Below are 15143 nucleotides of genomic sequence, written 5' to 3' on the forward strand. Positions count from 1 at the left end.
ATTGGGCCTGTGGTATTGTTGCCCACTTAAGGGCTTCCGAATGTGTTGGTTCAAAAGCCCAATAATTGCTTCGTATATTTTCCCTGTAAATTATCACCAATACACATGAATACATTCTGTAGTAACAAGTCTTTTATCCATATATACAAAATGAACTAATTATATCGTAATATCAAGCTGAACATTGACATTTATATATTTCTGAAATTATTTTCTAAACTACATAAACTGTTTTTTTTAAAATTAATTATTAAACAAAAGACTAACGAGAACTTAAAAAAATTCAGTTACTGTAAGATGTATATTTTAAAATATACAAAAACTTGTGTTAAACGGTCTCACGAGTCGTGTTTTGTAAGACATATATCTTATTTGGGTCATCCATGAAAAAATATTATTTTTTATGCTAAGAGTATTACTTTTTATTGTGAATATCGGTAGAATTGACTCGTCTCACAGATAAAGATTCGTGAGACTGTCTCACAAAAGATCTACTCTTTAAAAAATGTATCTATTTGTCAAATTTTAAGTTTAGTTCGGATAAATACTTATAAAACGTTTTTATAAAAGTTTTTTTTTACAAAAAAATTATAAAAGGTTTCAAAATTTGTTTTAAGAATAAATATTTATTTTTTCAACTATTTTATAAAAAAATTACTGTTAAAATATTTTAAAAGTTATAAAAAAATCAAAAAACACATCTCAAATATTCTTTAAAATATAATTGGAGAACATAAATTTTTTTATAAAACACATACTTCAAGTTTTTCACATTTAAAATACAAAAAGTTTTTAAAATATATATCCAAAGTTCCAAACAGAGCCTATAATTTTTACCCAAATAAAATTAGAAGGAAATTATTAGAACAAGTTTTGCCGTATATATCATCATTAAACAAAATGATTTACAAAATCTAGATTTTGCATAGATTTGAAGTAGTTGGTTTCATTATACACAAAATATAAATTTGATTTCTTACTTTTACTGCATTTCTTGTTTGAAGTATACAAATAATTAAGACTCAGATTATAGTAATATTAATGTTATTTATTAAATATATTTTATAATTATTACTATAATTATTACTATCTACCAATATAATCTATTGTAAATTGTTTAACTAAATTATATTTTTTTTAAAAAAATATAGTTTTGCCCTCCAAATGGGACGAGAATCTTTCAACTACCTTAACTTTAACGTCAGCATTAAAAACAGATACCTCCTTTCAAGAAACAACCAAACCTGAAATTCCTATATTGCCCTCTACCCGATGGCAATAACACTCTAAAATCTTGGTCACTTCTGGAACTTAATTGCCAGCGAGATTGAAACCACGTCGTTTTTTGTTTTCCCTCGTCCGCCTGGAAAGTTTGCCGTTACTAATTCCTGTTTTTAAAACCCTATCACCTTTGGTGATTCTGCATATCAGATTATGTATATATGTACAGAATTATTTGATTTCTTGGTGTCTTGTAAATCTGCAGCATTTATTGTGGCTGGTCTAATTATTTGTTTTGTATATATATAATATACAAATGTATACAGTTCCGAACTAAAGTTCGACCATTGAAAGTTTTTTTTTTGGTCAACTGGGAACTTGAATTTTCAGTTTGAGGATTGGATTTGTTTGATTTGCATATTTGTCAATGGCGGGTCAAGAAGGGGAGAATAAGAAGATGGCGTTGGACATGAGCATGCAACAGAGTGAGTCACCTGAGCCAAAGAGGAGCAAGCCGATGGACACTACTGATGCGGGTGGGGTGATGGTGGCGTCTGGGGAGGAATTCTTAGAGACAGATAATCGGCTGTTGCAGGGGGAATTAGGGGCTTCTGCGGAGGAGGAGGAGAAGCCAACGTTGGTTGCCAATATTGATGCGAAGAATGTGGGAACTGGTGAATCAGAAGTTGATAGAAAAGGTAAAAGTGTCAAATTGGAGGAATCTGAGGTAAAAAGTGGAGGTCCAGGGATGATGCTATCAATGGCGGACGCTAACAAGATCTTCTTGATGACTTTTGGGAACAGAGTCGCTAAAGATGTTCTTTCACAGTGGACCAATCAGGGCATCAGGTATTTTTTTTACATTCTAAAGTGCAAATTTTGTGCTATTAGGAATTGAATTTGTGTTTATAAATTGTTTAATGAGGTATTACAGGGAAAGTCGGACAAACTTCTATTTTCTCTCAGGTGGATTGGATTATTAGAATCATTAGTATGGAAGAGAAAACTTTCTTTTAGAAACTTTTATGGTATATCTTGTCATGTGGCTGTCGAGTACGGTCGATGGTTACTCTCTTGACGGTGACGGTTAACTTTTATTTTTCTGGTTTACTACTGATCAATTCTGTGAATATTTTACCATTCCCTGATAGAGCATGAGTTATTTGTCATTGATTTGAGAGGTTGTACAATTTGGTGCTAAAAAAACTAAACCTTGAAGTTGTAAATGAGAAATGCACCCAAAGGTCATATAACTTTTAGATCGAGGATAATGATGATATTGCTGTGTCGACAGACTTCTTTTATCTTGTGTTACTATGTTAGTGGTTTTACAATGGTTTGTGATAATAAGATGAAGGCCCTCGAGAAAAACGATTTGGAAGGGACTTTCTCTAGTAAAGCTATTTGTTATATTTGGAAGGCGTATGAGAAGTTAAAAAAGATTTGCCCTGGAAATACCCTTCAGAGATCTTTTCGTTCATTGACGTATGCAGGTAGTATAAATGAGAATCCGATTTACCGGCATTTTAAGATTGCTCCTTTAAAAAAAAAGAGACTGCCATTTAATTTTCATCTCTTTCTAGAATATTTTTGCACACTGATTGCATATGATATAGAGTGGTGTTAATAGTTTGTTGGCTCTTTGGCAAACACCGAGCTTTTGTTCTTAAATATCTCTTAATAATGTGGTGTGATACTTCCTTTGCAGGTTTAGTGCTGAACCGAAAACTTCTGTGGGATTAGTGCAGTATGAGGGTGGCCCCTGTGGCGTCTTAGCAGCGATACAAGTAAAATTTTGCTATCTTCCTTTACACCTTTTATATTTGTTCTTATTTTTCCTCCCGAACAAAACTTGATTCTAAAGCACTTTTCCAATACAATTGTATATATTATATTTTCATTTGTTGTCATCCAGTCAGAGCTGCCCAGTTTTTCCTTGGTTTGTGAACATGTATATATAATAAATGCTTTGCTGCCTGTAAGATAGTTAAATAAGCACCCCTGTATCATTGTATGACTTGACTAGTTTCCCTATTAATTTTGGTGGATTGTCCTTGTAGAAAATGCCTATATTCTAGAAATGCACACAATAATTTTGCTCAATGACATTTTCTTAAGTGAGTATTTCATTAATAACATAAAGCAACAAACCTACTATAGTATAAGTGATCAATCTCATAATTAAAATTCTCACTTAATATGGAAAGAGTTACTCGCATGACTGTGATTAAGTGGATCAAACCACATCATGGCTCATTTAAACTTGAAACCACGTCACAGCTCATTTAAACTTGAAACCACATCATGGCTCATTTAAACTTAACGCGGATGGCTGCTCTCGCAGTAATCCAGGGAAATATTCAGTTGGTTGTGTCATTTGTGATCATAGAGGGGGCTATCTTGGCATTTCAAGATTACGTTGGTACCAAATCAAATCTTAAGGCTGGATTGATGGCTGTTATGATAGAATTGGAACTTTGCCAACAATACGATTGCTTGCCACTTTCCCTCGAATCAAACTCGCTTTGTTCGTTGTTCGTTGTTCTTCATCAAATCCGATCAGTCTGAATAGGAATTAAATCACATTGTAACTAAAATTCGGTCCATTTTCCTTGAATTTCCAATCAATCTCTCTCATTTACCAAGAAGAGAACTCCATTGCGGATGCCTTAGCAGATGAAGCCTTCGAAGAAAGATGATTTCACTTATTTTCAGAGAATATGTATTCCAATCACGTCAGAGGTCTGTGCGATATCGATCATGTCAAGTAATGATATATGGTTGTATTCATCTAGTGCATTTTGTGGTCTTCTTTGATTTGTATCTTAGTTATTGGATGCTTTTGGTCTAGTTCTCTTCTCATATCCGTTATTATTTTCTAATCAATAGAAATGGATTTATTTTTTTAAAAAAGAAGATTCTATCGAAGCACTTATATGAGAACAAAGAACGAGACTTAAGAATGGAAAATTCATTGAATTTCTCAATGGTACAAACATCTACGATCAACATGGAAATCAATGAATCAAGAGAATGGAGACTTGCAACACAGGGGTTGCCAGAAAAATGGCTATGTTGACCAAAAAACATGGAGATAATACTCGAACAAAACACACTTGTGAAATAAAGAGAGACCCATAACCTCATTTATTTCAACTTAAGACAAAACAACAAACGAGAGATATATCTAATCTGAATACGGTGGTCATTCGAACCAACCGCACGATGAAGAAGATATTGGTGATGCCTATGTCAATCGCATGAACCAAGAATGATTAAGTTGCAACATTTGGCATGCCAATTAGGCCCCGTTTTGTTTTGTCATATTGGTTAAGAACTCGGGATTGAGTGCGATATATATTACCGGCTCATTGTCGTAATGGCATTTGATCACAAGTTCTTCTTGGATTGTCAAACAAAGTAACTCACAAGCCCAATGTGCGATTCTACACTCAATCTAGACTCTGTAGTTTTGGTTCTTGCTCATCCAACTTATAAAATTTTCACCTATTAAGGTAATTTATCTGGTGGTCGATCTTCTATTAATGTTTGAGCTTGCATAGGCCTAATCTATGTCATCTCCGTGCAATATTCTATCTTTAATTTCAAAACCTTTCTATAGAATTCTTTGCAAGTGCAAGCAATTTGTGGACGGACGTCGTTCGGGTCACCATCAAATGGGCTTACTATGTTCATCATCGTGCCCGTGCTTGATGTTATGTGAGATAAATTGATAGACATACTTCTTTTTGGAGACCATTATTTGCCCAGTCAGGAAATTAGAATGAAACGATAGTAAGTTCAACCTGTCATGTATTTTATCTATCTGTTGATCTTTGTTCGTTTACCATTTTGTGGCACAATCATAGAGAAAGTTGAACATTTTGGATCCACCAAGTGCAAGGTTATCTTCTAGACGTTTTACTTGCTTTTGGTGATTCTCATTTCGGATACACCATACGCAAGGTGAGCGATTTATCAAAGTTTCAAGATAAACAATTCAATAATACTTCAATTTCAATATGAGAGATAGTGGTAGAAATATGAGGCAATATTTTAGGAAAAAAAAAATTAATTTTTAACATAATTTTGCCAAGGTTTTAGCATGAAGCACAGCAAACATTGGGCCAAGCATTAAGCTTTACAGGCTTTAGAGCTTAAGCGTAAAAAACATATTTAATTTTTGAATGATTTTAATTGTTTCGAGCCAAATAATGGTTACAATAATAAATTTAAGACTGAATGCATTAATTTTCTAATGGGGGAAATAAATGAGTTTATGGTCGTTTCACATGAAAATTTCAGATCTTCTAAAAAATATTTTAAAATTTTCAATATTTTATTTTATTAAAGAAAAATTAAAATTTTATAATGTTCATACTGAAATTAAAAGGCTTGCGTTTTCTGGAAAATGTCATATACCACCGTTGTGAAAATCTAAACAAGCGCAAAACTCATGTATTAAATCAATATCGTTTTAACCCCTTCGTTTTTTAAATTGATGCATAAAATACATTCTATGTTTAATTTTGGTGATACCCCCGGGGAGGCCCGGGTCATGGGTATAAGGTGATCCTGGGTCATGGATCAGGTTATGAGAAGTTTTGGGCTAATCCGACAAATAGCCGGGCAAATATATGCCCGAGACATCATCTGGCTACTAGCAATCGAGCATATACCTCGGGCTACCAGTAGCCGGGCAAATGACTGTCCGAGACATCATCTCCCCGGGCTACTAGCAGCCGGGCATATACCTCGGGCTACCAAAAGCCCGAGCTTCCAGACAAGTTCCCGGGTGATGGCTTTCTACCCGGGTTACATCGATAGTAGCATCACACTCGAGTGCACAAGTATGTGATACCTTACCGTGGTAATCATTACTGTCAAAACACGTGGATTTGACGTGTCAGAGAAGTTGATGTCAGAAAGTAGAGTATGGGCAACCATCTTGCCATAATTAACTAGTGGGCACTGAAGGTCATCATTGAATTTCTTGCTATAAATATCAGGTTTGCTCAAATTTTAAACATTCATTCACACATATATATCTTGCCCACATCCTTTTACTCTAAAAAATACACACCATTTCCAAAGCATTTCTCTTTGCTATATGGTTTTTTCCTCACCCACTTGCTGACTTTAGCATCGGAGCGGCTACGACGGACATTCCTCCGGCGCCCATTCACGTGGTTATCTTCGTGTTTACAAATCACTACTGGTCTTTCGCGGAAGAAGAAGCCTTTGGTTTGAACACATCTCTCTAGGCTCTCATTCCTCATCATTTTCACAACCCGACCCGGTGAAATTACCCACGCATCTCACACCCATTTTCACCCGGTCACATCAAATTTTATGTACACAAACTTAGGCAAGTATTTTTATCTATTGGTGTGTATTTAGTATGTAGGGGTTTTTATGTCTCATTTTTTAAAAATAGGGCGTAAAGGACCACGACAAATTGCATCAGTACATCCTGCAAAAACTCAAAACAGCAAAAAACCTCATGCGTAAAATTAATTACATTTAAAAATCAGATATAAAACCTCTTTCAAATGTGATAAATGTGCTTGAGTTTTTTTAACACAAGGGTTAAATGTGCTTTATCTTAAAGAATGAAAGATATATTAGCCCATTAATATTTTTTATATGGTTTTATGTCTTTTAGACTTTTTGTTGGGGGACCTAATGTAATTAGCCCAAAGGACCATTAACATAATGCAGGTGTTTTTTTTCCTTCCTTTTTTGGGTTTTCATGGGGATGGTATATCACGTTATCTGACTCAACTTTTAAAAAGATATTTCCAGGAAATATTTTCCATAAACATCATAAATAAAACCAAACATATCGTGTGACTCCATGAATTTGTTTCACATTTAATCATGGAAGTTTTCAAACTTATGATTGAAATATTTTTGAGACTTCAATGATATATGTGTGATTTGATATTTGGTTTCCTTTTCCAGAAGCCCTATTAAACATCTACGAATGAAAATGTGTTTTTGCCTTAATTTTTGTTTCTGCTGCATAAATACATTTCTATTTCACCTTCTTGTTTCTATATACAATTATTTTTTAACTTCAATGATGTATGCATGGTTCATTATTTGGTTTTTGACAGTTAACCGTGTCAAAAACCAATGCCAAACTCAAATTTGAATCTTTCAAGAAAGTGTTTTTTTTTTCCATCAAATGATAGATTCTACCAATGGAATGAAAACTAAGGTTAAAAAAAGTAGTTTTGCATAAAATTGTCTCAAACAAATTCTTGTTTTTTTTCTTTTCTCTAATTTTGTTGCAATCTAGTTCTTTCTCTCTTACATATTGTCAAGGTACAAACAATGTGAGTTATTTGCTAATAATACTCCATAGGAGCAAGCATGCTAGCAAGCATTTATACTGGTAACATAAAGATTGTCCATTGCCATGAAACTTTATTATCATGGTCATCTATGTGGAGCACAAGCTAGGGAAATGATGCTGTAATTTGTTCTTACTTTGGCTAAAATGTCTACATGCTTTTGATTTTTTTCCCTTTTCTGAATTCTCATTTGCAACCAAGGAGTAATGAAATTTTCTTTCAGTAAATCTGGTGCATAAGCAAATGAAGCGAGTTATGTATGATAAAACAATTGGAAAGAGCGATGCATGTAGTCTCAGCGCAAAAATGGTCTTAGAGTTGGAGAGAGGATGTGGAAACACGTGCTCAGTTTTCTACATTTAAGGGTTTATTGATCTAATTATCATCTCAGACTCTTGTCATCAGTAGGTTTCGAATTAGTAGTAATTATTTAGGGTTTCAGGACAGAGTTCTATATGAAATCAAGTGTCAGCTTATTTCTTTCTTTCTTTTCTTTTTTATTGCATATATTTCCACTCATCCCATGGTTTGTCTGAATTAAAAAGAAGTTTGTTTCCTCCTGATTAAGTGCATGTATTCATCTCAAGTTATTATGCTAACAACATAACCTCTTGACTGTGCAGGCATTTGTACTTAAATATCTTCTATTTGATCCTGAGGAATCAGGTGATGTGCCAAACATGTTTGAAGATTCGGCTAAAAGAAGAGTTTCCAACAGTGAATCTGTGGCAGCAGATATTTTCTATCATATCTCCGAGGAAGAAAAATCAAGGTCATGAATATTTCTTTATATATCTTAATGGTGTTTTCTTTATGTGATGACTTAACCTTAGTTACAGCGTCGGAACTTAAAGATAAAATACAAAGGAAGGAAGAAGAAGCAACTAATTTTCTTGTACACAAACCTCTAGGTGTTTAATTTTCAATTTTGAATTCCTTACGGTGTCTAATGTATTACTTAGAGTGTTCTTTGCAATAAGTTATGTAACTGCTGTCTGTGGCTGATTCCTGTAGAGGGTGGTCCTCTTCTTCAACATCAAAGGTATTTTTACATAATAGTTCGTGACAGGGACATTATATTTTACATGTATGTCATGTGTTTTCTTGTGGACAGCCATACTTTTAAGTTCATCTGATGCATTTCTGTTGTTGCTACTCATAAATTGGTAAAATATATGGTATTTTGTTGTCCACTTTAATGTTAGTGAATTGGAATATTCATGAATAAAGCTACCAAGAAACCACTGTTTCTAGTATGCCATAAACAGATCTAACATTATCCTGATTGTACTATAACACTTATCATATAATTCTTATTAGATACCAGCAATATAATGATTGCTGGAATTTTACAAAGAGGTTAATAAGTGATTAGGCTATTATTTTTTCTCTGCGTATTTCTTGGAATCATGCTTGATTGGCTTCTGTTTGCAGCAATGATCTCGACCAGTTTATGTTTCAGTGTTTGATGCTTTAAAATCCTTGTGTTCCTGGGTGATTCTTGAAAATTTTCTAGCAATTTCTATGCGAGATTCATCATCGAATTTATGGTATTTGGAACTAGAATCTCATTTTGCTGATGTAAGATTGTTACTGGCAAATGCAACCTTTTCGGCAATCCTTTGTGGTGTCGCTAATTTTTAGTTGTTTTTTTTAATTATTATTTTAGTTAAAATATAATTGTGACTTCTAATAAATAATTGTACTTCAAAGAAGATGTACATTACATTACAAAGTTCTGTACAATGTGCAATCATGTATGAGTTGAAGTTTAGAAGTAACAGATCTAGCAGAATTATCGAAACTATAACTTACCTGTTTGTTTGTGGTTGTTCAGAGAATGGAACCTGCCAATTTTATTTTAGATCTTAAATGATTAGTTCCTCTTATACTTACTGAAAGTAAAAGTTCCTGCTTTTAACCAGAGCCTTGGTGAGGAGCATGAACGAGATACTGTTTCTATGTGGAAGTAATGAACGAGCTGTAATAGCATCCCTGGGTATTCTTGATGGTGATTTTGTGGAGTCCATGGATGTACCACAGGATGAGGTGCCATTAGTTATTTTGCCTCAATTTTTTTAACATTTTTTAAACTTGGATACCTTCATTATTGCACCTTAACCTGAAGGCTTTGTTGAGAATCAAATCGCCAATTAAGTTTTATACTGGTACACTTCTATTTTACTGATCATGATAAAGGTGGCGGACATGAAGTTGTATTGATTTTGTAGTACTATTTCTCTTTATGATTTTCTTTTCTTGCACTTTATTATTATTAACTGGTTATGCAGGTGATTGCAAAAGTACTTGAAGGTCTTTCTGTTGAATCTGGTTATGATTTGCACAAGGTACTCAGAGTCAACACAGCTACTTCACGGGAGAGTGCATTTCAATACATGGAAGCTATGCTTCCCATGTTTCGGAGTCGTATGGGAACACTGCTCTTTTTAATATCTGCTCTATTGTCCCGAGGATTGGTATGCTTTTCAATTAAATCAGATCATCTTTTTGTCTTGTTAATTCATGCTTTGGAAATAAATCCTTGACGGAATGAAAGTGGAACCTCATTCACAAGAAATGTGATTAATTTTATCTTTAAAGGATAAAGCACCAAGTTTAGATAAACAATTTTTGCACCTATATAGTCCTAGCATTCACATTATTGTAGAATTCTATTCACCCTTTTAATCTTTCTTTTTCTTAAGTATAATACATTTTTTATACCTATTTTTCCATCAGGACAATGTTTTAGGGGACAGGGATGACCCAAGTCAACCGTTAGTCACGTCCCCATTTGGGCATGCATCACAGGTGACCACAGATCAATAAAATTTTGTTATGTGTGAGGAAACTGTGAGAGTGAGTTTGCTCGGTTACCGCAAATTTGATGTCTAACTTTCTATTTCTCAAATAGGAAATCGTAAACCTTTTACTTTCTGGAAGGGCGGTTGCTAATGTGTTCAATGGGAATATTGATTTAGGAGGTGGCATGTTTGTTAAGGGTATCTCCACAGCAGTGGAAGTCGGTTTCCTCACCCTGTTAGAGTCATTTGACTTTTGCAAGGTTGGTCAGTACCTGAAATGCCCCCGTTGGCCAATATGGGTCATTGGAAGCGAATCCCATTACACGGTGTTGTTCGCTCTGGACTCCAAAGTGCAGGAGGAGAATGAACTTGAAAACCGAGAAACACAGATCCGGAGAGCTTTTGATGCCCAAGATCAAAGTGGAGGAGGCGGATTCATAAATGTTGAAGGCTTTCGTTGTGTCATCAAGGAAACCGGCATCAACTTCCCCCCTGAAAAAGTTAACCATCTTTGTAGTACAGGTTTCATAGTTTGGAGCGAGTTTAGGCAGGCTCTTCTTGATTTAGACAAGACTCTAGGAGGCATTAAATATTCAGGTGGTTCATTTGGTGAGAAGGTCTTTGATCTTTACCATTTCAATGGGATTGCAAAATCTTCTGGGAATGATATCGAGGAATCGTTGGGAAGTGAAATTCCTATACAAAGGCCAAGGCTTACGAAACTGCGCGTTTCAGTTCCCCCAAGGTGGACACAGGAGGAATTCTGGGCAGTTGTACCAGTGGCTTCTGATTCAACCACAGCTGCATCCAGTGGGGTAGATGTCTCAGCTGAAACATCTAAGGCTCAACATGCACCCTTGGTTGATTGCATCAGAACTCGGTGGCAGCGTGCTATTTGCTATTGGGATGGGGATGCCCCTAGCATCGTATGATTAACTCATTATTATTATTTTTTCTAAATATCCATAACATTGGGTTCGACTCTTGACTTTTCATGTGATACAAATTACATTGTTTATTTGGATTTTTGTGGAATGGATAATTTAGTATCTAAATCTACAAGCAAGCGGGACCGAGCAAGATGGCTACCGATTGCGTTCAGGCCTGGGGATAATCACTTTCCCTATCCTATACTGTAAACGCAGAATTTCATATAGGAGATAGCACTTTGCCGTGCCCCCTCTTCGGCGTTCTATTTTTTAGGATAGAAATTGATGTGGGTGTGGGTGTGTGTGTGTGTGTGTGTGTGTGTGTGAATCGAGTAAGAAGTTCGAAAACTTGAAATTTCAAAATATTATATATAAAATTTGAAAATATATATATTTCAATCTTTCTCACAATGGATGCCATTAAGACTTTCTTACACAAACTTGGACAAAGCATAATGGCGCCGGTGGGGTTCTCGACACTACATCGGACGTCACTAAATTCATGACAGACTGATCCACTGAAATTTTCTTTTTTATTTTTCTTTCAATTGGTCACTCTCTGAATATTTCCAAAATTGATGCAAGGGGAGTTTCTTGAATATTTAAAATGTAAGTTTTTTCCATTTTGGGAAATGTGACTGGAGCATTATTTTTTAATAATAAAAAAAAAACTACTTTTATAGCTAGTAAATATTAAGTTTTTTAAAAAAAAAAAAACCAAAAAAGGGAAAAAAATCGACACGGCTGCTGCCACAAATCTCCCCTTCCAATATAAGATGGTTTCAAAGCTAGATAGCAGTTCAATGCCAGCCAAATATTACAGCAACGATTTTACAAGCAAAAAATAATAATAAATGAAAAGAAAAAATAAATAATATTACTACTGACATACCAACACACACTAAAACCTTATAAATCACTTCCTCATTATTTTCAAACTGCAAGCCAACCCACGCTACGAATCAAAACAAGAAACATAAAAGAAATGACTCACTCAACGAAATAAGCAACACTGCAACAACCAGACTCACCAGCTTAGAAACACTTCCTGTGAACGATTGCAGGACCTGATTCATCGTACTCCCCTTTTGAGATCCACATCTACAAGAGAAAGAAAATTTGAAAACTAAGTAAACATGATAGTTATATCATGTACATATTCAATATATGCAAGGGAGGATCCAAGAATTTTAACATATGAGAATTAAGTTATGGTAAAAATAAACGGGAATTTTTTTAAAAAAAACAGTCACCTGTTGGAAAGTACTGAGGGAAGCAAGGATAGATCCTCCTATCCAGACACTATACTTCCTCTCAGGAGGTGCGACAACCTTAATCTTCATGCTGCTAGGAGCAAGAGCTGTTATTTCCTTACTCATGCGATCTGCAATACCCGGGAACATAGTTGATCCACCGCTGAGCACGATATTTCCATATAGATCCTTCCTGATATCCACATCACATTTCATAATGGAATTATATGTCGTTTCATGAATTCCTGCAGCTTCCATTCCTATCAATGATGGCTGGAACAAGACTTCAGGGCAGCGGAACCTCTCGGCAGCAATGGTGATCACTTGTCCATCTGGAAGCTCGTAATTCTTTTCTACAGAAGAGGTATTCTTAGCAGTTTCCAATTCTTGTTCGAAATCAAGTGCCACATATGCAAGCTTCTCCTTGACGTCGCGCACAATTTCCCGTTCTGCTGTGGTGGTAAACATGTAACCTCTTTCAGTCAGAATTTTCATGAGATAATCAGTGAGGTCACGACCAGCAAGATCCAACCGCAGAATAGCATGAGGTAGCGCATACCCCTCATAAATGGGAACAGTGTGGCTCACCCCATCACCAGAATCAAGTACTATACCTGTTCAAAGAACATTTTAATAATTTTGTGTACTTCAAATAGTCACATCACTTTCAGATCAATGGCATACACCATACCAGTTGTACGGCCACTAGCATATAGTGAAAGGACAGCCTGGATAGCAACATACATGGCCGGTACATTGAAAGTCTCAAACATAATTTGAGTCATTTTCTCTCTATTTGCCTTGGGGTTGAGAGGTGCCTCCGTCAGCAGAACGGGGTGCTCTTCAGGAGAAACACGGAGCTCATTGTAGAATGTGTGGTGCCAAATCTTCTCCATGTCGTCCCAGTTACTAACTATACCATGCTCAATTGGGTACTTCAAGGTGAGAATACCTCTTTTAGACTGAGCTTCATCCCCGACATACGCATCCTTTTGCCCCATCCCAACCATGACTCCTGTATGCCGAGGACGGCCAACTATACTAGGGAAAACGGCCCTTGGAGCATCATCCCCAGCAAATCCAGCCTGTAGGACAGAAGGAACAAATTGAGAGACATTAATCAATAAACCAAATATTAAATACCCCACCTATAAAACAGGAACGATACGCAAGAGGCAAAAATCTTACAGCTCACCTTGACCATCCCGGTACCATTATCAACAACAAGGGGTTGAACATCCTCTGCTTCAGCCATACTGTATTATCCTTTACAGAAATAAAAAGCATCAGATTTCCGGACAAAGAATGAATGCGAAAAGAGTTTCTCCCACTTAAGAAGCTAAAATAGCACAGTTTGCCGAGACATAATTCCAGTAGAGGACCATGTTACTCTTAAAGCTCATTGAAAAATTCAGGTAGGAATTTTTCAAATGAATATCATAACCAAAATGACAGTTCTAGCATAGAACTTCTATGCTGGGAATGATGCCTTAAAAAGACATTATATGCTAAAAAGTTCTTCATAGGCGCTTTTTGGTATTTTATTTAAAAATTATTCTCATTTGCACTACCATTGACAACAGGTAAAATATTCTCTTATTACAAAAGTAAAATTTAGGCATAATCCCACAATGTCCTTTTGGTTTTCTAAATTTCCTAACCAGGTTTCTCAATGAATTCCAATGGTAAGATGATTATCTACGGTAACTATTAGTTAGTTTTGATAATTGATTACCAAATACAGTGCACATAACCATCACAAATAAACATAAAGAAATGATCCATTCATTTTACGTCAAACTCTACATTATCAAAATATAATCTCACCCATTCCTTCTCGAAGCTCAACCTTTTTCACAGTATGTACGTGGTACATGAAGAAGAATTCTTATCCAACATCCTCCAAATCGAAAACAAAAAATTCATGCTTTAACCGATTAAAATCCAACAACGACATACAAGTAACTTATCAACAACATACAAATATCCACACAGATCGGATCTTTAGCTGAACCCTTTTTCCGTAATCATGAACTACACCTCACAATGGCAGAAATTCAGAGAAACAAAAACGAAACTAAAGAACAGTAAATCTAAACAGTAGAAACAAATAATTGGAAGATGGAGATCTGAACTCACCTCTGATTGATGAAAATGAACTGTTTCAGCTTTACAGTACAAAAGCGAGCGGAAGTTGAGCTTTTTATTAGTAAATGGGTGCACTACAAGTTGGAAATTATGAGAATGTTTGATTGTGAGAGAGATAGAGATGAAAGGTGATATCTGTATACTCTCCGTCAAACGCGTTGTGGAAATTAAATGACATTGGAATTAAATGCAAATGAAATTTGACAGATGGTAAGAAATTTGATAAGAAATTTATTGATAATAACTAAAATTTAATACATTTTTATTATTATCCAAATCCAAAAATATATTTTATTTAATTACAAGTGTCCCGGTTCTTGAACATTCTTTTAATTATTTTTACCTCCTTTTCCACACTATTCGTAAAATATCTTGGGTTAATAATAATAATAATAATAATAATAATAATAATAATAATAATAAGCTTAT

General features: G+C 35.1%; 2 protein-coding genes across 4 annotated transcripts; one reads left to right on the forward strand and one right to left on the reverse strand.

Annotated features, from left to right (window-relative positions):
* Positions 1 to 1286: 1286 nt before the first annotated feature.
* On the forward strand, positions 1287 to 11427 carry LOC140983660 (uncharacterized). Of its 3 annotated transcripts, none has more exons than XM_073450799.1 (8): positions 1287 to 1474; positions 1662 to 2070; positions 2930 to 3008; positions 8204 to 8352; positions 9506 to 9629; positions 9872 to 10057; positions 10320 to 10391; positions 10495 to 11427. In XM_073450799.1, exons 2-8 carry the CDS (start codon positions 1679 to 1681, stop codon positions 11314 to 11316), a joined length of 1824 nt encoding a protein of 607 aa, XP_073306900.1. In that variant the 5' UTR covers positions 1287 to 1474; positions 1662 to 1678; the 3' UTR covers positions 11317 to 11427. The 3 variants fall into 3 exon arrangements, with proteins under 3 accessions (XP_073306900.1, XP_073306901.1, XP_073306899.1); XM_073450800.1 differs by having other exon boundaries at positions 1287 to 1436; XM_073450798.1 differs by having other exon boundaries at positions 1288 to 2070.
* A 634-nt stretch (positions 11428 to 12061) lies between these two features.
* Positions 12062 to 14886, reverse strand: LOC140983035 (actin-7-like). Its single transcript, XM_073449906.1, has 5 exons — positions 14706 to 14886; positions 13762 to 13832; positions 13258 to 13651; positions 12567 to 13180; positions 12062 to 12414 (listed from the first exon to the last, which is right to left on the reverse strand). Exons 2-5 carry the CDS (start codon positions 13819 to 13821, stop codon positions 12349 to 12351), a joined length of 1134 nt encoding a protein of 377 aa, XP_073306007.1. The 5' UTR covers positions 13822 to 13832; positions 14706 to 14886; the 3' UTR covers positions 12062 to 12348.
* Between the last annotated feature and the right edge of the window lie 257 nt (positions 14887 to 15143).

The sequence above is a fragment of the Primulina huaijiensis genome, chromosome 8 (genome assembly GCF_012295235.1).
Source record: "Primulina huaijiensis isolate GDHJ02 chromosome 8, ASM1229523v2, whole genome shotgun sequence".
Classification (NCBI taxonomy): Eukaryota; Viridiplantae; Streptophyta; class Magnoliopsida; order Lamiales; family Gesneriaceae; genus Primulina; species Primulina huaijiensis.